Below are 25,149 nucleotides of genomic sequence, written 5' to 3'. Positions count from 1 at the left end.
CCCTGGCTGAGCAGTGGAAGTAGTAGTTTTGTAGAACTACTTAAAGTACTGTTTTAGTAATAGTAGTAATTTTATTGCATTGTAATTACATTAAAGGTAAATCTATTATTTACTTCATATTTTGATAATCAAACTGTTTAAATGTACACATTGTATCTCTCATATTTGATCATAAAGGCTGTGTTTCATCATCCAGAATGTGTATATTATATGCATGTAGGTTGGTAGTTTCTTTATTGCATTTATGTCTCTCACATGAAACCAGGAGCTCAGACAGAAATACGACATTTCTAAAATATCAATGCAAACAAGTCCACATTTTAATCGCTACAGAAACACAAGAAAAATATTCTTTGATTAAGTTCAGTAAAGTGATTATAAATGATAATGAATCGGTCCATAACAGCAAGTCATTTAGATGTTAAAAACATCATAATAAGTTATAAATTGGCTTATTTCATGAAACTTCTGAGTTTGTTTCCTTACGGGTTGAAATGAACTTATTGTAAGTGGCTTTGGATAAAAGCATCAGATAAATGTCATGTGACAACAAATGTTCCACATATTTACCATTTATGGTTTTAATGTTTGAACATGTTTAACAATGTTTGTAGAGAAACAGGAGAACAATAAAGAGATCTGATGATTAGCCCTCTGAGGCTAATTAGTAATTTGCGATTTTGGGCTGTACAAAATAAAATGAATTGAAATTGAATTGAATTAAATAATCTTGTACCTTCTTACATTCACAGCAGCTCTCACACCTCAGTGTGTTTACATTCAGTCTCACACAGTAATGATCTCATTACATAAAATACACAGGATTCAATAGTCATTAATGCTAATCCTAATTTAAATACATCATTTAATAAAAGTTTCAACATTTAACAAAGCTGTCAGATAAAAAAAAAACATAAAGTTAATCCTTATCCCACTAGGAGTCTGATTTCAATTAACGAGTTATTAAAACAACTAAAAATAGATTAAACATTTAAAGTTCAAAGTTGATGAAAAATCCTATTTACGATCTAAAATTATTTTATGATTATATTATGAAATGTTCTAAAATGTCCTGGTTCAGGTTTATTTTCTAATTATAAACAGAAGACCTCACATGACAGGTATCTTAGACTGTCAGAATGCCCAGTCTAAGCTAAGATAAACTATGCTAGGCTAAGCTAGGCTATGCTAAGCTAGGCTAGACACAGCAGCCTGGGATTGCTTGATCACCCAGGAGGTTGTGTAACATCGCTTGTGAGAATCTTTCTCTGGATTTGAGTGACGCAACTACAGAAGAGGAGGTCACTCTATCGCCTCCTTCTCCGGGCCGCTCAGCGAGGGAACGGTCTCCATCCATCCCCTGGTTTCACCGCCTTCTCCCGGGGGGCCGGCTCTCCTGCGGCGCCACTCCCAGAGGCTGGCGAGCGCCAGGACAAGGACGCAGGATGCCAGCAGGACGGAGACCACGACCAGCTCACCGTGGTAGCTCCTCCCTCCCACCAGGCTCTTCTTCGGCGCCTGCTCCCCAAGCTGTGCGGTTCTTGCCTCAGTCACGGCGAGGATCAGCGAGTTGTCCGTCGGACCGGAAGGCGTCAGGCGGCTTGAATCGGTGGTGAACAGAAGCCCCGCCTCCTCCGTCGGGTCGACCTCAAGGTACGTAGTCTTTGGCTCCTTGGTGGCGAGGACCACCTGACCACGGTCGGTGGGGAGGACCACCTGGCCGACCGTGGTCAGGTGGTCCTCGAGCCGCCGCACCTCGTAGCTCGCCACCACCTCCTGGTGGCCGGCTTCCTGCGCCACGCAGCCGTAGGACCCCACGGTCTCGGCGGAGGCGAGGAAGCTCAGGCCGCCGTCGGCCGACGTGATGAAGAGGTTCCTCGGCAGGACTTTGAAGCGCGAGGAGGTCCAGGTCAGGGTGGCCAGGTTGGAGGGTTTCACGCAACGGAGCCTCACTGCCTCGTTGGAATGGACGTTGACTTCTGTCACAAAATGAGAAGGTCAGTTAATCCCTTTCACCCCTTTACTCTGCCGCCATCTGAGGAGTGAAGCTCCTCGAGGGCTTAACATCAAATCTGGTGCCAATATTCATACCGCCCGAACAATAAATCCTGAGAATGATCATCAGCTTCTTGTGGTGAAATATGTCCACAGCTTTTGGATGGATTGTGGTGAAATGAAGCATCACTTGTGAATGCTAACACAGATGTTAGCATTTAGCTCACAGGCGGGCGGGAGGATCCTCATATTATCTCCAAGTGCAAAAATGGCCTCCTTTGTTGGGCATTCTGTCCCATGTCTGGTGGCTATTTGGAGTTACAAATATTGCATATTTATTGATATTATCTAACACCAATATCGATTTGTCATCGGCTTAAACCACTGAATAACAATTTGCATATTTGCATGTTTCTAAAACACAGGAGGATGTGAGTGTAAAAACCAGGCTTCAGCGTGAGCTCCAGCTGAAGAAGTCCTAACCTTGGACCGGCGCCGCCCCGGGTGCCTCTCGGCATTGTTCCTCCACGTCTCCCCCCGTCAGGTCTTGAGCCCTGAGGAGCGAACCAGCAGAGAACACATCACTGAACACATCACTGAACACATCACTGAACACAATGGGGACTTAACTTAACGGGGGGGGGGGGGGGGGGGTGCAGACCACAGAGGCACTTGTTTTTAGCCTTTTCACATACAGGTCCTGGCCACGCCCCTCCAGGCCGGTGCAGGCGGCGGCGGCCCGGCTCCACCCGCACAGGGGGTCTCTGGCCAGGACGCACTGAGCGCAGGTTGCGTAGATGGAGCAGCGCGCCACGGGGACGGAGGTCACGCCCTCCGAGGTGCCCACGAAGACGAGTCCCTGCGGGACAGTGGGTTAACGTGCTTATATGTTATATATATTTGAAATATCATCAATGAAAGAAGGAAGAACAACTGCAAATCTGCAGCGCCTCAGAGATAATAATAAGCTAATGGTAGCATGCAAACGTTAGCTTAACCCCAAATCCAGCTGGAGCTGATTTAATGTACTAAGTTGTGAGGGAAGGTGATGATGACGTGAAGAACCAGACTTTTTGCGAGCCATCACTGGTCACCATGGAGACCACAGGCTTAGTTTGTGTCTCTGACGTCAGTGAGGAAAGTCAAATAGGAGACATTTTTCTTTATTCCAACAAGGACACATCTTCACATCGAAGCTGCTGTTGTCTCTGAGAAATATGTCTCATCAATTGTTGTCACTATGCATTTGATCTCCATTTTGCAAGTGTTTCAATAAATATTATATTGTACCTTTAAATACAGAATGTATACTCATATATATATATGTTTACATGATGTATATATAGGGCTACAGATGAAGGCGTGAGGGTTACCTTGGAGGAGGAGATGACGATGCTCAGGACCAGCTGAGGTTGTGTGAAGACCTGAATCTCCTCGATGACCTGAGCTCCTTTATCCAACAGAGCCACTTTGTGGAGGAACCCGGACTCTGGGCACCAGGAAGAGAAGACGGACACCTGTCAATATGAACCCAGCTGTCCACCTGTCACACCAGAACTTGCGGTTCGAGGTCCCACCCGTGAGGAGGAAGAGGACCGTGTAGGCTTTGCCGTCGGCCGCCTGCGTCCTCATGGCGGCCACGCGGCTGTAGCGCCGCTCTGAGGAGGCGGCGATGGCGTCCCCTCGCACGCTGCTGCTGGTCAGGAAGCTCGTCTTCACCTCAGATAACTCCAGGTCGGACGCGTTGTTCAGTCCGCACTGTTGGAGGACATCTGGAGGTCAGTACTGTGGTGGTGTGTCTCCATGTGACCGATGGGGACTGAATAAAGGAGCCTTCCTCCTTTAAGGTCTCGCGCGGACAAGAAGGTTCCTGGAATACTTTTGGGGGGAAACCTATTTTTCAACTAAAGATGGTGATCAAAATAAGTGAGAATACCTTCTGTCCCACACAGGGAATCAAAGACGATCTGCTGGGTGACAGTTGTGTCTCTCGTTGATGCTTCTTAACTTAAAACATCAAGGACTTGTCTGTCGGCCCAACGTGTCCGAAACGTCTCCTCCGGGTCGACCTCACCTGTCCCAGGAACCAGCGTTTCAGCGGCATGGGGTCCAGCTGGCGTGTCCCTGTTTGGAAGGTCCGGTAGCTCCCCCTGAAAGCCGCTCGGATGTCCCGCAGCTTGAAGACGCAGACGGCCGACTCCGGAGCCGAGGACCTGAACGCCACGCGCACACAGAGGTGGTACAGTGTTGGCACGGGTGGCCTGGCGTGCGCGGCCGTGGTTGCACAGGTGATCCTGTCTTCCTACCACTGGGACGTGAAGACGGCGTAGAGCAGCGTGTCGGAGGCGTCGGCGCCCTCCGGAGGCCGCAGCGTGAACACGTCCTGCAGGACGTTGAAGGGGAGCTGTCGGGGAAGCTGACACAGCAGAGACGCTTTGGCGAAGGACGTCCATTTGTTCTGAAGAGTCCTCTGACCACCGATGTCCCCCTGAGAGAACGAGAGAAACAGTATTAGTAGTTCATATCTGTGTTGACTCTGTCCTCGTCAGTACGTATCTTCACGTCTCTGGATTGACCTTGCAGACTTGGGCCACCCTGGAAACCCGCAGCTCTTCCTGGAAGTTGAACTCTTTGCCGACCTCGCTGAAGAAGAAGTAAAGCTTCTCCCCCGATGGGTCGTGAGACGAGCCAACGAAGGTGGGCTCTAAAAAAATCCATGTTATTACATATTATCTATGGGATTACGATATATGATATATATATATATATATATATACATCATCATATATAACATCATATATATTATTAAATTGTATACAGTTCATTACATCATATCTACACACTCATCAGCTAACCTCCACTTTCAGCGTGACACAAGATGAAGGTAGTGAGGAGATCAAATGGCTCTCAGGTTCTCATACCGTTAAAATCAGACCTTTTTAATGTTTTCTGAAGTATTTCATCATCTTCTTATCATCATCTTAACTGGTAGATCAGTTGAGTGGGTGAAAAGTCTTGCTCCAGATCTCATTTCCTGTTTCTTTCCTTCCTCTTCTCTGACTCAACACCGTAGCTGTGTCTCAACCGAGTGGCATCTGACCTGCTTGCATCATCAGCTTTACCTCCACTAGTGATATTTTAGGTTCATAACTTTATAATGTGAAGTATAAACTGAATATAAAACCGTTTAGTCATTAAAGTGAGTACAGACGAGCTGCTCGTTGTGTGTTTGCATGACGGAGTTACCTTCTAACTATGTTCTAATGATGTATTTAAACTAGGGGTGTCAAATGATTAAAAATTTTAATCAAATTAATCAGAATTTTCAGTGGATTAATCATGATTAATCACACCTGAATCCTAACCATTTTTTCTTTCTGAAATGCATACTAAAGATAAATAACAGGACACAGATACATAATTATCATTATTATTATCATAATTATTATTTTTTACATAAATACATGTTTTTGATATTTGACTTGGTTTAATTCATTCCAGAAAATAATCAAATCAATGTTATTTGATAAGTTACAGACTGATTTCCCTGCATGGCTCTAGAAGGGTCTCGAGCCTCTGCAGTTTATCCCACTCTGCTGTGAGTTTGTGCTCCTGAGGGCTGCGATGACCAGACATGACCAGACATGTCAACCCTCCCGATGTTTCAAAGCCCCTCCCGAAAATCTCCCGGACCGACCTTTCTCCCGATTTCCACCCGAACAACAATATTGCTGCACCACCCGTCACTGGGCGCGCCGTTTCAGACCGAACAATAATAAAGGTTACACCTTGAAGTCGAGCGCGGCGATTAGAACGCTGCAAAGAAATCCGCTACCACCCCCATTTCAGTGTGAAATATCCCCATACCTGGGAGGATTCAGATCGCATTGGCTTCTCTTCCTCCGCATGTTTCAGAACAGTATTACGGGTCTCTCCGATGGTCTTTCCTCTATCTCAGCGCTGCTCTTGCTCTGCTGGGCGGAGCTTTTTTTCTTCTCTGTTCCGCTGCGCGAGAACCGGGGAGGGAGGGGGGGAGGAGGGGGCGGGTCTCTGGCGCAAACGACTTGCTGAACCTGACGGCCTGACATATGCCTGCAGGTGGCAGTAATGTGTTGTATAGGATGAAGTGCATTCCCTAGAAGAAGAGGTTCTTTCCGGACCTGAATAATTTGTCACACTGCGCATGCGTGAAATGCGTCAAAAAAATTGACGTAATTAACAACAAACAGCTAATTAACGCCGTTAACGCGCTATTTTTGACAGCCCTAATTTAAACACACAACATCGGTTACCAACGTCACGTGACTTAAGCGCAGCGCAAGTGACATATGCGGATGCAGCCTAGCGTCCTTAAGGATGCAGCGTAGCGTCCTTAAGGATGCAGCCTAGCCACTTTGAGACACAGCTACACGCTTTTCCCTTTTTCTCTGCTCTTAAGCACAGAATGAAGGATTCTGGGACAGTGAGTCCTCACTCACCCTCCAGGAGGCCCACTGATGAGTCCTGGCTCACTTCCTGTCGGCCATCTTTGCTAAAGTGTCGAGAGATCTGCGGTTTGACCCCCCTGAAGTCAGTGGTGGTGGCAGTGAACAGCTCCCCATCTGCAACACACAAGCACACACAATACAAAATAAAGGATGTACAGACTGTGATTTGAACCTGGGCCTCGTTACTCGTACGTGGTTCAACTAAGTCAATCTAATGTCCAGTTAGCCAGCTTAAGTCCACAGGATGATCAAAGTCAGGCTCCTCAGAGGCTGATCCTCTCAAATAGTCGTTGAGTCACCCCCAGGAGAAAGGTCGCATGTGTACGATGTCGGGTTATTCAAAGGCAAAGAAGTGAAGGGCTAGTCTCTGGGACAGGGTGTGTGACGGGCTGTGAGACAGGCTGTTGGACAGGGTGTGAGACGGGCTGTGAAGCCTGACTTTCGTGATCTCATCGTGAAAAGGACCCGGTTAACTCGCACAAAGAAGTCATGTCATGTGACTCATGGACCAATCAGACGGACCAATGCTGATGGCCGTGTTCCTCTGCTCGGGGCTGTAAGGGCAGCGGCCTTTAGCTTTAGCATCAGCGTGAGTCACCATGGAGAAGCTCCGTGTGTCCTGAAGAAAAACAACATTCACTAATAAGGATCAAATATATTTACACATATTTATATTTAAGTATATATATCTAATGTCTAAAATATAATCCTGTACAATCTTTTTATGAAATGATTAAGAAAATCAATACATTAGAAACCACAAAACAGAAAGTTATTTTGTCGGTGTGTGTGTGTGTGTGTGTGTGTGTGTGCGTGTGTTTGTGTGTGTGTGTGTGTGTGTGTGTTTGTGTGTGAGAGTTAATGTGTTTTATTGTTAGATTATATGGTTTCTAGACTATTATATTTCAATGTAACATCAAACATCGGAAACATCTCACAGTTCCGTGCCTGGTTTGTGGCTACATTATATATATATATATATATATATTAATATAGTACTACGAAAAGAAAGTACTAAGCCGAAGTATAAATACATTGAACGTGTGCTTGGGTTTTCTGGTTAAAGACGTACGATGAAGGCGTCGTGGGGGCTGAAGGCGAAGCTGCCACAGACGTAGAGATGGGTGGAGTTCATCTGCTGCAGGACACTGACGAAGTTAGGACAGTCCACCTGTAGAGGGACACAGAGACAGAGACAGGTGAAGACAAACAGCAGTTTTCTGTTGTGAATTGATTTTTGGCGTTCAGAACTCAACATATATATATATATTTAAATATATACTGTATATACAGCACTACTTTCTCATACGCGTCTATGAGAACATGACTCTACTTCTCTCTTTAGGGCGGGGCTAAACGCTGATTGACAGGTCTATGAGGAGGAATTACCATTGCATTCTTTCCTTTACTTTGGCAGTCGTTTATTTCACTCTGGGATGGACGCCATTCCACCTGGAGACACAGAGACAGACAGAGAGACAGAGAGACAGACAGAGAGACAGACAGACAGAGAGACAGACAGACAGAGAGACACAGAGGGGGAGAGAGACATACTTAATAAACAACTTACTTTATAGATAAAACAAAGCATGATGGGAGTTTCAGCAGACTGACTCCAGCTCACCTTCTTCTTCAGCCTGATGACATCACTCCGTCTGACGTCCAATGAGAGGACGGCGTCCCGCGCCCCTACGTACAGGGTGGAGCCATCGTCGCTTAGCAACAGCGTGGTGGCGTTTTGGAGGTCGGGGGGGCCGAAGAGGACCACAGGTCTGTCCACAGAGTCTTCACACAGACACCTTGTAGAGTTATCACCTCCATAACACTTATTCTTCTGTTCTAATCTGCATATTGTATTCCTTTATTTTTGTCTTTGTAGTCACTTTGATTCTTCCGTCCGACTGAGGTTGAGAGGCAGCACTTTAATAATGAAACTGTTGTTAGCAGGCTTCATGAGTTATTTTTGGTTATTAGTGTTGCTTTCATGAGACCAAGTGTTGAACCGCAGAGACTGACAGAAACACTTCCTGTCTGAGAGGAAGTGGCTCCACAGAAACTCAGAGGCGTTGAAATAGTAACACAAGCAGAAACACACAAACATTGTGAGGCAGATTATTCACACAATCTGAATGTCACTCTGCAAATATACAGATTTATAGATTATGGGTCTCTAGATGAATACGTTTATGATGAAGAGGATTGATGGAGCTGTAGATTTAAAGACTTGTCTTAGTCGAGGCAGCAGAGCTAAATATAGTTTATGATGTTAAAACCTAATATATAATATGTGAAATATAATATATGCTACGTAATATGTAATAGATGTTTTTTTGTGGTTACTCTGTCTCTAAATCGCTGGTGGACAGACGTTTACATTTGGAGGCTCTGCTCACACCTTCACTGCTGTGGCTCCTCCCCCATGCTCTCCCAGAACTGTTCCCCTCCTCCTTCCCCTTCACTGGTTACCAGTCCTCTCCCTTCACGGGTTACTAGTCCTCTCCCTCCAATGGTTACCAGTCATCTCCCTCCAATGGTTACTAGTCCTCTCCCTCCACTGGTTACCAGTCCTCTCCCTTCACGGGTTACTAGTCCTCTCCCTCCAATGGTTACCAGTCATCTCCCTCCAATGGTTACCAGTCCTCTCCCTCCACTGGTTACCAGTTCTCTCCCTCCACTGGTTACTAGTCCTCTCCCTCCAATGGTTACTAGTCCTCTCCCTTCACTGGTTACTAGTCCTCTCCCTCCACTGGTTACCAGTCCTCTCCCTCCACTGGTTACTAGTCCTCTCCCTCCAATGGTTACCAGTCCTCTCCCTCCACTGGTTACCAGTCCTCTCCCTCCACTGGTTACTAGTCCTCTCCCTCCAATGGTTACTAGTCCTCTCCCTTCACTGGTTACTAGTCCTCTCCCTCCACTGGTTACCAGTCCTCTCCCTCCACTGGTTACTAGTCCTCTCCCTCCAATGGTTACTAGTCCTCTCCCTTCACTGGTTACTAGTCCTCTCCCTCCACTGGTTACCAGTTCTCTCCCTCCACTGGTTACCAGTCCTCTCCCTCCACTGGTTACTAGTCATCTCCCTCCACTGGTTACTAGTCCTCTCCCTCCAATGGTTACCAGTCACCTCCCTCCAATGGTTACCAGTCCTCTCCCTTCACTGGTTACTAGTCCTCTCCCTCCACTGGTTACCAGTTCTCTCCCTCCACTGGTTACCAGTCCTCTCCCTCCACTGGTTACTAGTCCTCTCCCTCCAATGGTTACTAGTCCTCTCCCTTCACTGGTTACTAGTCCTCTCCCTCCACTGGTTACCAGTCCTCTCCCTCCACTGGTTACTAGTCCTCTCCCTCCAATGGTTACTAGTCCTCTCCCTTCACTGGTTACTAGTCCTCTCCCTCCACTGGTTACTAGTCTTCTCCCTCCACTGGTTACCAGTCCTCTCCCTCCAATGGTTACCAGTCATCTCCCTCCAATGGTTACCAGTCCTCTCCCTTCACTGGTTACTAGTCCTCTCCCTCCAATGGTTACTAGTCCTCTCCCTCCACTGGTTACTAGTCCTCTCCCTTCACTGGTTACTAGTCATCTCCCTCCACTGGTTACTAGTCCTCTCCCTTCACTGGTTACTAGTCATCTCCCTCCAATGGTTACCAGTCCTCTCCCTTCACTGGTTACTAGTCCTCTCCCTCCAATGGTTACTAGTCCTCTCCCTCCACTGGTTACCAGTCCTCTCCCTCCACTGGTTACTAGTCCTCTCCCTTCACTGGTTACTAGTCATCTCCCTCCACTGGTTACTAGTCCTCTCCCTCCAATGGTTACCAGTCATCTCCCTCCACTGGTTACCAGTCATCTCCCTCCAATGGTTACCAGTTCTCTCCCTCCACTGGTTACCAGTCCCTCCACTACCAGTACGTAGTATTACAAATTATATTTTTTTACAATCTTAAAAGACTGATTAACACATGAACAGACAAAATAAAACATGTATGGAAACAGTCTTAAGCTGACTATCTCAGATCTGAATCTCTCCAACCCACACAAACACACACACACACACACACTTATGAACACACAAACACACACACACGCACACATACACTTATAAACACACAAACACACTTATGAACACACAAACACACACACACACATACACTTATAAACACACACACACACAGGAAGCAGGCTGGTTTTGTTCATGCTACAGCTTATTATGGGATGTGATGGATCATTAAAGTCCTGTGAGAGGATTTAACTTGGAATTAAAGTATTGATCACTGAGCTTCAGAGGAGCCGACAGTCTTCATGCTAAGCTAAGCTAGATGTTAATGTGTTAGTCATATTGGAATATATTAATAATAATAATAAAAACAACAGTGATAATAATAACAATGGTAATAATAATAATAATTTTAAAACAATATTTTAAAAATAAGCAGATGAAAAAACAGAATAAAAATAATAAAACAGTTTTATCTTCCCAGAATGCATTAGAGACCAGAACCAGAACCTTTACTCACTGAGGCGGAAGGAGGTCCGAGGATGGAGCGCCGAGCCGATGGAGCTCACCAGGCCGAGGAGGAGGAGGAGGAGGACGGGTGGACACATGACGGAGGAGCAGCTGAAGGAGGATTAAGATTCAGAACAGACTCTCACTCAGCAGAAGTCACCGCGACTTCCTCTTTGCTGGGGGGGGGGGGCAAAGAGCCTCTCGTTTCACCATCAGCTGACATTAAGACAGATAAGAAGAAGCAGAAGGTTTGTTTCTTATTCACAGAGTTTGAAGAACACATATTTATCCTAGTGTTTGTTATTACATTTTTGTGGGATTGTCTTCCATAACGTTTGGTCCAGTTGGTTTGACTCCTCCCTTCAGTGGACTATGTTAAAAAGAGACTAATTCTTTTTCATCAAGCAGTGAACAGGAAGTGACCATATCAGGACCGAGGGGTCTGAGCCTCCATGGCTGGATTCAAATTGTTAGCAAAGTAACCTCCTAACGTCTCTGGTACGTCACTATTAAAGGAATGATCTCCTTTCCTTTGGTAAAGGGTGGTGCAGTGGTTCCTTAAGGAGCTCAGTAAGGAAGCATGGAAGCTCCTTTCCTAAGCATTAGAGAAGTCAAGAAGGCTCTTATCATGGCGCCACTTAAACTACTTCACTTCCTTTCACTCAGTGAGGAACCTTCCTGAGAACATTTGACAATCCAATTCAGCCCATTTATATCTGTTAGAGACCTGTCAATCAGCGTGATGCCCCGCCCCGAAACCTCCCCTGCTTTGTGGTCTGTTTGAATCTCTTTATATAAATATGGGAGTGTTGCTTAAAGGGTATTTGGTATTTGGTATTTGTGAAAACTCAACCTGTCAATAAACAAACAGCGAGAGGAGTTAGAAACCTTTGTTTTTATTAAGGACGTTTCCACGATGAGCAATCAATCAATTACCAATCAATAGGTATGAATGATCAGACCTGTTTGCTATTTAACTCTTTAAGGATTGTTGGGTGAACACATTCATTTCCCCCCCCCCCCCAAAACAAGAGGCATAGTGACATCACTTCCTGTGGGCGGGACTTCCTCTACATGCTTCCTGCTACTACGCAGTTTAAAAAACATTTTTCTGCAGTGAACGAATGTGACCTAAAAGATGCTTTAAAGGTCTTTACTGTGAACTAAGTACATTAAGTACAACTAAGGAGTATTTAAAGATAACTGAACTTTTTTTTCCAGAACTTTTTATTTAGTTATTGTCCGTTTAAAACCTCCTCGTTTTGTTCAGTGCATCAACGTTATTTGTTGAGATCTGCAAAAATGGAAAAGAAAAGGATCTCCTTCAAAATAAAAGCAATATATATTTTCTTTGGCATAACTTTACAAACATTATTCTTCGTCTCTAAGAAAAAAAACAAGAAAAAAACCCACCAGATTTTGCAAAAACAGACGAGTAGAGGACTGATAACCAGTTCTCACTTTAAAGAGTAAAACACTTCACCAAAAAGAACAATAATAATAATAATAATAATCCATTTAGAAAGACCAGCTGAAAAATGTAAAGTAATAAGTGAAAAATATTGTAATGATGTAACAGAATGAATGTGATTAATATTTAAAGTGCTGAGATATTCAATATTACAATAAAAAGGTATTGATATTTTGGTGAAAGTAATCTTTTTTCTAAATATAGTCTGCATTTTTATTACAAAAATAAATTCATAATGTTGATCATACTTTCCAAAAAAGTTATATATTCTCCAAAATATTTCTGCTTTATTCTCTAACTCTCGGGTCTGAACAGTTAGTCAGAACCTTTGAACCTTCGGGTGGATCCAAGATCCAAGTCTTTTCTGATCTTCACTTTTGGTGAAGATTTGTTCCACGATTTCAAAACCTGTTTAATACACGTTGACTTCATGAAGAAGAAGAAGATTAATTCTATGATGATGTCATTGGTCTATTTAACCGCTATCTAAAAAGTCCCATAGAAGGTCCTGTAGGTCCTATAGAGGATCTTGTAGGTTCTATAGAGGATCCTGTAGGTCCTATAGAAGGTCCGGTAGAGTCCTATAGAGGGTCCTGTAGGTCGTATAGAAGGTTCTGTAGGTCCTATAGAGGGTCCTGTAGGTCCTATAGAAGGTCCGGTAGAGTCCTATAGAGGGTCCTGTAGGTCCTATAGAAGGTCCGCTAGAATCCTATAGAAGGTCCTGTAGGTCCTATAGAAGGTCCTGTAGGTCCTATAGAGGGTCCTGTAGGTTCTATAGAAGCTCTGGTACAGTCCTATTGAAGGTCCGCTGGAGTCCTATAGAGGGTCCGGTAGGTCCTATAGAGGGTCCGGTAGAGTCCTATAGAAGTTCCTGTAGGTCGTATAGAAGGTTCTGTAGGTCCTATAGAAGGTCCGGTAGGTCCTATAGAAGCTCTGGTACAGTCCTATTGAAGGTCCGCTGGAGTCCTATAGAGGGTCCGGTAGGTCCTATAGAGGGTCCTGTAGGTCCTATAGAGGGTCCTGTAGACCCTATAGAAGGTCCGGTAGAGTCCTATAGAGGGTCCTGTAGGTCCTATAGAGGGTCCTGTAGACCCTATAGAAGGTCCGGTAGAGTCCTATAGAAGCTCTGGTACAGTCCTATTGAAGGTCCGCTGGAGTCCTATAGAGGGTCCGGTAGGTCCTATAGAGGGTCCTGTAGGTCCTATAGAGGGTCCTGTAGACCCTATAGAAGGTCCGGTAGAGTCCTATAGAGGGTCCTGTAGGTCCTATAGAGGGTCCTGTAGACCCTATAGAAGGTCCGGTAGAGTCCTATAGAGGGTCCTGTAGACCGTAGTAGTCCTGTGGACAGAGGACCCTTTTGCTGCTGGTCATAGGACGGTTCTTCACTTCCCCTGAGTCAACACAATGAGCGGAGGTGCTGCTGACCAAGGCACGTTCTACAGTCTTAGATCGTGAAGGATGAGGTGAGAATCCAACAAATGCGTGCAAATTAGGTAATGAAGTCATCCTCATCTTCATCATCTGGTTCTCTAGGTAGACTCCTCAGAGAGGAGACGTTTCCACTCTGTGAGGGTTTGATGGTTGATGGGGTAGAAGAGGAGGAGCTTGTCTGCAGAGGAGACCACAGCTTATGTTTCAATTCAAATCTTTTCACGTCTCAAATTCTATCCTAAAATATATATATATAAAAATAAAAGAAAAAAACTAAAATATCCACTATAAAATATCTATAAAACTTGAGTGAATACAAGAAAAATGTTCAGAAGATCTGTAATATTATATTGAAGTACACTAAATCCAGAATATAATTTAAAATAATGACAGAATATCAACAAACATAAAGTCAAAATATGAATCTAATTAAAGGCAGAATAAAAATAGTCTTAGATATCTAAGAATATAAAAAACTTCTAAGGACATTCAGAAGTTGTCCCCTCGGAGGGTCTCGGCCTCTGATTGGTCGGATGGTCGTACCTGTTGCAAGGGGCTCGGTGATGCGGTGGTTTGGTGGCGGCGTAGTTGGGGTGGGGGGGGATGTTGGGCTTGGACGGTGGCGGCAGGAGGCGGGGCTTCACCGGCACCACGGGTTTGAGTGGAACAGCAACCTGAAGACAGGATCGTAGGAAATAAATGTTTGAAATTAAACGTTTTTAAAGCTTTCTTTTTATTGTGAAAGGTCTACAGGAAGGTATTTCACTGAAGCACGGACAAAAGAGTGTAATTAATTACTGAATAAAACAGTGGCAGTGAATTTACGATGGTTTTAAACCCAACCACAGAATGGCGAGGCCAACGCTCTCTCTGGTTCCTGAACGCCACGCTTCCGTCACATATTGTGATGTCATAGCCCAGAACACAAGAACAGCCAATCACATTTCACCTGATGCCGATTCAACCAATATAAATAGTCAGTTCTCACATCACTTCCTTTTCTACACGCTAGCTACATGCATGCTACGTGCTAACTAGTAACTAGCTGTACCTGTGCAGGTGTGAGGGGATCAGGGGGGAGGGGCTTGTTGGGCGGAGCTGGTCGACTCCCCAGTAGCTGGGAGGTTTGTGAGGAGGAAGAGGATGATGAAGTCAGGAAGGAGTCATGTGATGAACATTACTCGGAGAGGAAAAGAAAGTAGCAGGAATACTACAGTAATGAGTTGAGATGCCTCCCAAAGAACATCAGCTAGAATTCAGTAGATGTTCAGCTAACAAAGTAATTAGCTGCTAATACTCTAGTTACTAGTTACTAGTTATCAGTACTCTGTAGCGGCTTGGCGGGGGAGGGGGGGGCTGGGTTAGGGTCGGCCTCAGATTATTGATCATTAAGTTATTGACCGGCTCAGACCCAAGAGGCCGTCCGCCTTAAAACTACAACCTTAGAACTGCAGCAAAGACGAAGGCATTGATCGAAGCGGGTCGGTTCTGAGAAAAGGAAGCCGGCGTTAGAGCCTCGCGGGGGGGTTACCTGCGGCGGGGGTTTTAAGGCGGGGTCAGGGGGGAGTGGCTTAGCGGGTCTGTCATGGCCCTGATAGGAGAGAGAACAGGAAGCAGAGTGACAACTGGTGCGTTAATGTGAAGGTCAACGATGTGAGGGTCCAGGGACAGAAGATATGTACAGACTGTAAAGGCATCTAATGCAAATATTTGATTTTGGGCTGCACCAAATAGATGGAATTATAATTTCTCCTGAGTTTTTGCTCTTGTAGATATTCAGGCGTAGTGAAGCAAATGTGAGCCATCAAGAAATTACTTATAAGACGAAAATGCCTTAATGTTCCGTCAAAAAATGTTAAGTCACGGGACAGTTCCCTCGCCATGGAAGTATGGCGTTATGTCCGCTGCCCGATCCGAGCCAACGAGCTCCCAAACGGGCTGAGGGCGAGCACCAGGTACCCCTGGAAGTCATCCAGACGCAGCTCCTGTAGAAGCTGTCTGCGCCTACGGATGCTAGTTAGTACAAAAACACCACTCTGTTTGTGAGTAGAACTTCCACAACTAGTACAGAGTCGCACATGTCCCTCAGCACGCTGCAGGTAAAACCTCATGTGCACATTTTAGCGCATCATTCATGTGAACAGGTGATGTTCTGAGTTATTGTGAAGGCATCCTGTTCTGACCACGATACATTGGATGGACAGGTGACCATGTGACCATTAAACCAGGCGACCATGTGATCAGATGACCAGATCAGCGGTTGATCAGGTGACCAGGTGACCTGGTGACCAGGTGAAGTAAATGTTTCACGTCCCATAAGTCAACCTGCATCATGTGTACAACCAGATCTCTGATGCAGCTCAAGCCTCCCTCCCTCATCCAAGTAGTGATAGCATCGCAGCACTTCCTTCTTACCTCTTTGGTGGGCGGGGTCAGCGGTATGTCGGTGGGGGGGTTCAGGTGGTACCTGAGAGGTCGGACCTGCTCTCCGTTCCGTCCGTCCACTCGCTCCATCACCGGCGTCCTGGGGTCAGAAACACATGTAGCGTTTCCTCCAGGCGGACCCCACCTTAGTTACTGCAAGTTACTGCTAGTTCATTTTAGTTATTGCTTGTTACTGTTAGTTCCTTTTAGTTACTGTTAGTTACTGCTTGTTTATTTTAGTTACTGCTAGTTACTGCTAGTTCATTTTAGTTATTGCTTATTACTGTTAGTTCCTTTTAGTTACTGTTAGTTACTGCTAGTTAATATTAATTACTGCTAGTTCATTTTAGTTACTGCTAGTTACTGCTAGTTACTCCTAGTTCATTTTAGTTACTGTTAGTTAATGTTAGTTATTGCTAGTTACTGTTAGTTCATTTTAGTTACTGCTAGTTAATGTAATGTACCGTTAGCTATCGTTAGCTCGTCCTGCAGCTCCTACAGGACATCAGACGTGTAACATGAAGATTCTACCATCAACACCAAAGAATGAGGACATAAACTCCCATGATCCTTTGCTGCTACACAAATGAAATACTGTACGTTTAAAGCTTCACTTCTATAACTCTAAGGGGTCAAACTACAGACCACAGGAGAAGGACCTAAAGGGCCTGTAGGACCCAGAAGGACTTAAGGACTTAAAGGGCCCTGAAGGACTTAAGGACCAGAAGGACACAGAAGGACCCAAGGACCAGAAGGATTTAAAGACCAGAAGGACCCTGAGGGACCCCGAAGGACCTAAGGACCAGAAGGACACAGAAGGACCCATGGACCAGAAGGACATAAAGAACCTAAAAGACCCAGAGTACCTGGAGACATGGAGCGGGTCTAACTCCAGAATCATCTCACAGTGAGTCACACTGCATTATGGGTAAGAAAACACACCAGGCTCTTGTGAGTTTAACAGATTTAGTGCTTATGAGTTTAATGTATTCTGAGATTAGAACACGTATGTACATCACTAACACACACACACACACACATTACCGGTTGTGTTGGCGGCCTTTGTGCGTCTGGCCTCCCACACACACACACAGGAACTTCTGACGGAAACGAGGGCAGCGCAGCACGAGGAAGAGGAGCAGTGAGGGCAGGACGAAGAGGAAGATGACGAGCAGTGCCGCTCGTACTGGGTCAGACCCTGGAGAAGGAGGGAGGAGAAGGAGTGTGAGGGAGGAGAAGGAGGGAGAAGGAGAAGAGTGAGAGAGGAGAGGGAGGAGAGTGAGAGAGGAGAGGGAGGAGAGGGAGGAGAAGGAGAAGAGTGAGAGAGGAGAGGGAGGAGAAGGAAGAGAAGGAGGAGAGTGTGGGCTCAGACAGTCCAGGCCTGTCGTACCTCCAGCAGCTCGGGCCGGTCCACTGTCCACGCTGCCCCCGTGACCCGAGTACCTGCAGTCAGGTGGCGCCCGGCCCGTCTCGCAGTGGCAGTTCTTGTTGCTGTTACACACCTGGAACACACACACACGCACACACACACACACACTCACACACTAAGCAGGAACTACAGGAACCACAATGCATCATCTGCTCATTGGTGTTGCTTTCATCTCTCTGATCCATTCTGTCAAACGGTGACACCCGACCAACCGCTGGTCCTGTTTCAGGGCGTCACCACCTCGCTGTTGTGCAGCAAGTCATTTTCTCATCTAGAGGTCTGTGGGAGCAGAGGAGACGTCCTCCACTCACCCCGTGACCGTTGCACTTCCTGCGACATTCCTCCACCTGGAACACGGACACGTCCTGACACTTCTGGTTCAAACACGCCTGAAAGCACACAACAGCCCTGTCAAGACAAGCAGAAGGTTCCCTCCGGGCCTGCGTGGGCGAGGGTTGCTGACCTTGCCGGGGCCGCAGGAGGTGCCCTGGGCCACGGTGGCGGGGTCCGACACGTCGTCCCCCAGGTGGAAGAAGGTTCCCCTGCAGACCAGGTCGCTGTGGTTGAAGCGCACCGTGGTGGTGAGGATCTCTGCGTTGGTGCCCAGCAGGGGGCGCTCCCTCCCGCCCCGACACTGGATACGACCGCAGTGCATGTCGCTGTGACAGACAGGAAGTGATGTCACACTAATACTGTCTCTGTACCCTGTGTACTTTGTGTACGATATGTACTTTGCATCTTGTCTGTGTACTTACGAGTTTCCACAAGGTATGTAGGAGCCGTTGCTCAGCTGACCACAGTTCCCATATTTGTTTCCTTGTTTGTTGACTGAGGAGAAACAGACAGGTGGAGCAGTGGTGGCATCTGGGGACAGACAGGGAGAGACCAACAGGGACAGAGAGAGACTTGTCTTAGCTCCATATGAAACTGGTTTCGCTCAGTATTAAGTGGTCTAGCTCTGTATGAAGTGGTCTTGGCTCGGTATGAAGTGGTCTTTGCTCAGAATGAAGTGGTCTTGGCTCAGTATGAAGTAGTCTAGCTCGGTATGAAGTGGTCTTGGCTCGGTATGAAGTGGTCTTTGCTCAGAATGAAGTGGTCTTGGCTCAGTATGAAGTAGTCTAGCTCGCTATGAAGTGGTCTTGGCTCAGTATGAAGTGGTCTAGGCTCAGTATGGAGTGGTCTTGGCTCGGTATGAAGTGGTCTTACTGGGTCCCCACAGCATCCTGCACTGGGTGAGCATGCTGGCACAGACCCCCTCGTAGCAGTAGGAAGCGTCGTCTTCGCAGGGCTCCCCGTTCTGCAGGAAGACGTTTGGGGGGCAGTAAGGAGACGAGCCAGTGCAGAACTCTGGAAGGTCACACTCTCCAATCGGATCGCGACACACCGAACCAGCCGCTCTTAGCTGAGGAGGGGGAGGAGCTTAGACACAAACAAACGCGTGTGTAAGTCTGTGTGTGTGTGTGTGTGTATGTGTGTGTCAATCGGACCTTGCAGTCTTGGCAACAGATTCCGTCAGATGAACACTGAGCTCCAGAAACAAGTTGACAGGTGGAGGCGTTGCAGCAGGGGTCCTCACACTCCTAACCAATCAGAGCGCAGCAGCACATCAACACCAAGACGAGGGTGTGGACAGGGACAGACAGACGGGTATAGAGACAGACAGACAGGTATAGGGACAGACAGACAGACAGGTATAGAGACAGACGGGTATAGACAGACAGACAGGTATAGAGACAGACGGGTATAGAGACAGATGGGTACAGACAGACAGACAGGCATAGAGACAGACAGACGGACCTCCAGCAGCCCACAGTCACACTGCTCCCCCGTCTCCACGTAGAGGTTCCCACATCGAGGTCCCCCCAGCAGGCGGTCCGGCTGAGGGACGTTGAAGAGACACATCCCCCCCCCATGCAGAAGGCTGACGGACAGGTCTGCAGCGCTGCAGCTGCTGAACTGTTGACCCGGCATGAACCTAGGAGGTCAGAGGTCATGGTCCTATTTATTCAATACATTTAGTCTAGCACTGACCCGGGTTAAATGTTCTAGCACTGACCCGGTCGACGGCTCCATGATGCATCCTCCGTGGCGCTGTTCGTTCTGACAGGAACAGCGGCGCTCTGCGGTGTCGTGACTCATCCCCAGGTTGTGACCGAGCTCGTGAGCCACAGTGGCCGCCACGCCGAGCACGCTGACCAGGTGGTCCTGAGGGGCAGGTGTCCGTCAGACAAGTACTCAGAATCCTTTATGGTGGCCGACCCTCGACACCACACTCACCACGTTGACTCCACCGGACCGGTCCCTGGAGCACATGGAGGCCTGCGAGGCCATCCCCACCGTGGTGCCGTCGAAGGACTCCCCCCTGTGGGACCAAAGCCCCACCGTCAACCGAATGGAACCCCGTCCCCCCCCACCCCCCCAAGCTCTTATTTTGGTGGGTCGCTGCTCACATGACCAGCTGGGCGTTGTCGTGGCGTAGCCGCGGCAACAGCTCCCTGGTCCTCCACTGCAGGAAGTTGTTGAGGGTGTCGGTGGGACTCTTCTCCACCTGGATCTTGTCGCGGTCGCTCCAGATCTCCAGACCCGTGAGCGCCACGCGTACGCTCAGCGGCCGGTAGAACTGAGGGGAGAGAATCACGCCGCTTTAGAAAAACAGGTGTGATCTGGGAGGTCAGAGGTCACGGCTCTTACCCAGTCCACCTGATTGGCCACATCCAGCATGCGGTAGATGAGGGTTTTATTGTTCTTCTGGTAGTTCAGGTACTGAGGAAACAGACAAAGGTTATATTACTGGTACCTGAGCATAGAGCAGACGTGTGGTTCCACAGGAAGCTCATCAATAAGGTTATTGATCAAAACTGACCTCCTGGTGATCTGCCACCAGCACCAGCTCGATGTACTTGGTCTCAGACAGGATGTCTCTCTTCCTCTGCAGACAGGAACGAGTACACTTCAAATACCTCACATGAATCCTGCTGCTCGTACTACTGCAGCGACTAGTGATGACATCATCATCATCATCTCCTGCTTCTGACCTTCACCTTGAATTGTTTCAACCTTTTGTTTGGAGGCTTTCTCTATAAACTACAAATACCCATGAGCCTCACGGGCCGTTGCCATGGAGAAGAAGCTGATCAGCAAAGACTGGCCCTGTGATTGGATGTGTCTTGGTGAGGTGCACTCTGGGAGATGTGGTTTTAATGATCCATGTCTCACCCGGTGTGCGTGAGTGGAGCTGTGGAGGGGGGGGACGGCAGCGTGGGAGACCCCGCAGCCCCCAGTGGCGTCGCCCTCCCGAGGGCTGGTGGAGAACAGCAGGTGAACCCCACCTTCTTCGTCTCCTCCTCCTCCGCTCCCATCCCCCCCCCACTGCTGGTGGAGGTCCTCCTGAGGCTGCAGCTCAAAGCTCAGGGTGGAGTTGAAGGCAATGAGGCCGCTGCGGGAGGAAAGACATGTGATCCTGAGCATCGAAGACACTGGGGACGCTGTGATGTCATCAGTAGAGACCAGTGGTATATTTTTATATTTAATATTAATATACATTACACTCCTGGATGATAACAAAGAGAATGTTGGTAATCTGCAGCACAGAGCTCTCTGTGTTGAGAGGCCCAGAACACCCGGACCAGCTAACAGGGGTCTAAAGGTCACTGGCTCTGATCCGGATCAGTTTAACCCGATGATGTCATCACTCACGTTTCAGTGAACAAAGACCCTGTCCGGGTCAGGACTACCCGGCTTGTGTTGGTTTGTCCAGTAATAGAGCATTGAACGCTTTCAAAGCAACAGAACATTATGGGATGGCGATAACTAAAAGTACTGTGTGGATGTACTAGGTGTGTGTATTAATTTTTGGGAGGGGGGGGGGGGGGGAGACTGACCGGAGTCCAGAGCAGGTGCTCAGAGCCACTCTGGAGTGAGGGAATCCTTGGATGTTGCCATGGTAATAACAGTGAGTCTGCACACAAACACACACAAGAACATGGGACACTGTCTCACCGCAGGGACGTCCCTGGCGGTGCGTTCACTGACTCGCCACAGGGACGTCCCTGGCGGTGCGTTCACTGACTCACCACAGGGTCGGCTCTCACAGACACCCCGGTGCCGTCGGGCAGGTAGTAGAAGACGTGGGGCGGTTTGGGCAGCAGGTCGCTGAGGAGACACAGACGTCAGTCGTCACACCCGTAACTCTACGCTTGTGATATGTTCGAGGTCACCCTGTAAATGGGAGACTCACTGGTTCTTCTCCAGGTCCAGCAGGAAGAGACGTCCTCCCACCTCCAGTCCACACTGCAGCCTGTCTGGGTGGCCGTCCTGTCAACACACAGGAAGAGCGCATCCTTTATTCACTGAGACAAAAACATGGAAATCCGGTCTCCATGGCAACGAGGTCCTGGTCTACATCATTTCCTGTTCAAACCTGTATCTTTTGCTCCATAAACCTCCAGCGTAAAAAGATGGAGGCCTTTGAAAGCGCAGCTGACGAGTTCTTCTCTAAAGAAAACAAATAGGTACCAAGCTAACACCTTGATCATAAAAGACAAGTATATGACTATTTCTGTTGCTAAGCAACCAGTCCACTTCCTGTTCACGCCATGACTCGATATCTGTCTTTAGTGGAAAATACGAAATCCACCATAAGAACCAAACCATAGTACAAATGCCTCCAAATCACCATGGTTACTGTTCCATGAGGAGCAGCATAACGCCCCACTGATCCAGGATCTGCATCCTGCATCAGTCATTGGAAGTGGGCGGGTCTACCTACATCCATTATCCAATCGGTGGCCTTTCCTGTGTTTTATTTAACACCTGCACCCTTTACTTCTGTTGGCTCGAGAGGAAGATTAGTTAGTGTGTGTGTGTGTGTGTGTGTGTGTGTGTGTGTGTGTGTCTTCTCACTGATTTTTACAAATATAAAATCTCTCCACAATTTCTTTGAATCAGATTCTGTTAAAAACATTAAAATGATGATCATAAGAGACTCAACTTCAGGTGATCAATGGACTAACTAATTATTCTTCATTAAATACATGTTTAAGTTCTCAACTTGTCATTGTGGTTCGGTTTGATGAAATTGCACTTTCTTGCTCTTCTGGGTTTGTTTCCTTATGGTTGAAATGCACTTATTGTAAGGCAGCTAAATGACATGTAATGTAAATGTTTCCATAGAGGAGCAGGACTTTTATTTTGAAAATTCAGACTGCAGAGAAAAATGTGGCTTAGAGGGTTAAAAGTTACAGTTCATTACAATCTCTCTTCATGTCATTGTCTTCTTCTCCTGGTATGTATTTTAATAACATTGTACATACAGACCACCGCTTTTTATAATGAGCAAAATTCCCCTCTTAGGCGTTGGTTTCTCCACCCTTCTGAGCCGTGGTGGAGTCATTGTGCACCAGGAAGGGGGGGGGGGGGGAGGGGGTGTCACGATCAGTCCAACTGGGTGCGCCTGACAGGAAACTGATCCTGAAGCTGTGAAACCACCGAATATCCACACTCACTCAGTGAGTCAGATTCGTATGTATTTAAGTGATGAGGAACTATTTAAATGATCAATTGAGGGAGGACGAGGAGGAGGAAGAGGCCGAAGAGCAGGACTCCTGCGCTGAATAAATTGTGCGAGTCTAGTTTCCGTAGAGAGAAAGAGTTCTAACTTCATCAGACAATCAGCTGTGACATCACTGCTTCGTGGTCTGTTTGACTCTGACATGGACCATCATTCACTAAATGAACATCATGCTGCATTGAAACTAGAGACTGAGACCATAAACTCATGTTTAAAGGAATAAATCGATTTAAATGAAACCAGTTGTTGCGACAAACGAGCCATGCAGAGGCGGGTGGGGTGGGGGGGGTTTCTACAGAAAATGATCTCAGGGCTCTGTCAGCTGCACAGGAAGTTGCTCCCCCCCCCCACACCTCAGATGTCAGGGCTCCTGCAGGAAGGACTGGACATCCTGTTCCTCCAACAGTAGAACACCAGTAATGAACATATAACACCAGTAATGAACATATAACACCAGTAATGAACTAGTAACTCTCACCACTACTTCTGACCTTTCAGTTCAATTCATCTTATTTTGAAAAGCCCAAAATCACAAATTACAAATTAGCCTGGGGGGGGGGGGGGCTTTACAGTCTGTACACATGGGACATCTTCTGTCCCCCGTCACATCGGCACAGGAACAAGTCCCCAAAACATGAAAACCATGGTAAAAAAGGGGAGAAACCTCAGTGAGACACAGAGGAGGATCCGTCCATCAGGACGGAGACACTACGGGACGTCATGTGACACAATGAACAACGGTAAAGATGAACAATACATTCATGTCACAGAGAGGATTCAAATAGTGCGAGTAGTATGCCAGGTGCTAGAGATTGAGGGTTCACTCACCTGTAAGGCTTCGCTGAGGCTCCTCCTCTTTCCACCCACCAGGATAAAGGGGCGTGTCTTCCCCAGCAGGGGGCGCCGCCCAACGTCCACACCTGAGGACGCAGAGGACTGGGTCAACTGGGAGCACTGGGGACCATGAATTATTATTATTTTTGCAGCATGTCAGAATAAATCATAATAACAGTGATTCGTTGAATTGGCAGACATTTAAATCCGGCTCCACTAGACAGAAGCTGATGACGTCAGCTTAAGGTCAGCTGTCACTTGTCAACGGGGCACGCGTCCAATCAGGTCAAAGGTCAAACACACACGCGCTTCAGCAGCGGCCTGTGTACGGTAATGGTTACCTGTCACAGCCGTGGTCAGTCTGTCGGTACCGTCCGTCCGGTAGTCCCGCGGTGCGTTCAGGGACATGGCGGCAGTGAACGCCGCACGGCAGCTGAGCAGCAGCAGCAGCACGGCGGCTCCTTTCATCCTCTGCGTCACCGGCAACAGGTTTCTGCTGCTTGGTGCGTGTGTGATCCCGTCCGGCACCCGTTACCTCACCGTGTCGGAGCACCGGGAGAGCCCCGAGCGAAACTCCATCCCGCTTCCTTTTCCCGTAACATCCACAGAAACAAGCGGGTTGAGAGATGCTGCGGCACCGGGACCCGTGTAGGGAAAAGTGACCGACAATCCGGCGTTAATATAACATAAACGGTAGAAAAGAAGGAACGATACCGGGGGAAACACCGGCAACAGCCAGGCGCACCGAGCCGACTAAGGTCGCGACACCGGTAGGCTCGGTTTATCCGTCCCGAGAGGCTTTAAAGCTTTATTTCGGGGCGCTTGTGTTTATACCGGGAGCAAACGACTACGTCATTTAGCTGCGTCAAGCTAACCCGAGCCAGCAAGGGACGCACATCCGCCTTCAAAATAAAAGCCAATGAACAACGTTCAAATATGAATTGATTGAAATCAAAATTGATTCCAAGACTGTTCAAAATATTTAGCATTACCATGTAATTTAAAAACAAG

General features: G+C 47.3%; 2 protein-coding genes across 7 annotated transcripts; both read right to left on the bottom strand.

The window, feature by feature from the left end:
- Positions 1–217: 217 nt before the first annotated feature.
- On the bottom strand, positions 218–11,722 carry LOC119197075 (semaphorin-4B-like). 4 transcript variants are annotated; one of them, XM_037453038.2, is made up of 15 exons: positions 10,991–11,720; positions 8,107–8,267; positions 7,872–7,934; positions 7,555–7,653; positions 7,005–7,101; positions 6,474–6,596; positions 4,572–4,699; positions 4,302–4,483; positions 4,070–4,208; positions 3,573–3,753; positions 3,369–3,484; positions 2,691–2,854; positions 2,479–2,549; positions 1,756–1,979; positions 218–1,689 (listed from the first exon to the last, which is right to left on the bottom strand). In XM_037453038.2, exons 1-15 carry the CDS (start codon positions 11,076–11,078, stop codon positions 1,303–1,305), a joined length of 2,223 nt encoding a protein of 740 aa, XP_037308935.2. In that variant the 5' UTR covers positions 11,079–11,720; the 3' UTR covers positions 218–1,302. The 4 variants fall into 4 exon arrangements, with proteins under 4 accessions (XP_037308935.2, XP_037308936.2, XP_037308934.2 ...); XM_037453039.2 differs by having other exon boundaries at positions 1,774–1,979; XM_037453037.2 differs by having other exon boundaries at positions 218–1,976; positions 10,991–11,722.
- Positions 11,723–11,856: 134 nt separating this feature from the next.
- Positions 11,857–25,006, bottom strand: adam15 (ADAM metallopeptidase domain 15). Of its 3 annotated transcripts, XM_037453032.2 has the most exons (23): positions 24,480–25,003; positions 24,133–24,224; positions 21,973–22,049; positions 21,809–21,887; positions 21,617–21,693; positions 20,952–21,171; positions 20,599–20,664; positions 20,427–20,498; positions 20,186–20,355; positions 20,013–20,097; positions 19,792–19,940; positions 19,533–19,710; positions 19,223–19,315; positions 18,942–19,137; positions 18,491–18,599; positions 18,199–18,394; positions 18,047–18,124; positions 17,697–17,808; positions 17,351–17,504; positions 16,298–16,406; positions 15,414–15,473; positions 14,426–14,556; positions 11,857–14,060 (listed from the first exon to the last, which is right to left on the bottom strand). In XM_037453032.2, exons 1-23 carry the CDS (start codon positions 24,604–24,606, stop codon positions 13,994–13,996), a joined length of 2,697 nt encoding a protein of 898 aa, XP_037308929.2. In that variant the 5' UTR covers positions 24,607–25,003; the 3' UTR covers positions 11,857–13,993. The 3 variants fall into 3 exon arrangements, with proteins under 3 accessions (XP_037308929.2, XP_037308930.2, XP_037308931.2); XM_037453033.2 differs by lacking the exon at positions 15,414–15,473 and having other exon boundaries at positions 24,480–25,002; XM_037453034.2 differs by lacking the exons at positions 11,857–14,060; positions 14,426–14,556; positions 15,414–15,473; positions 16,298–16,406 and adding an exon at positions 16,465–17,223 and having other exon boundaries at positions 24,480–25,006.
- Positions 25,007–25,149: the final 143 nt, after the last annotated feature.

Source organism: Pungitius pungitius, chromosome 11 (assembly GCF_949316345.1).
Source record: "Pungitius pungitius chromosome 11, fPunPun2.1, whole genome shotgun sequence".
Classification (NCBI taxonomy): Eukaryota; Metazoa; Chordata; class Actinopteri; order Perciformes; family Gasterosteidae; genus Pungitius; species Pungitius pungitius.
This window is presented reverse-complemented; position numbering and strand designations above follow the sequence as displayed.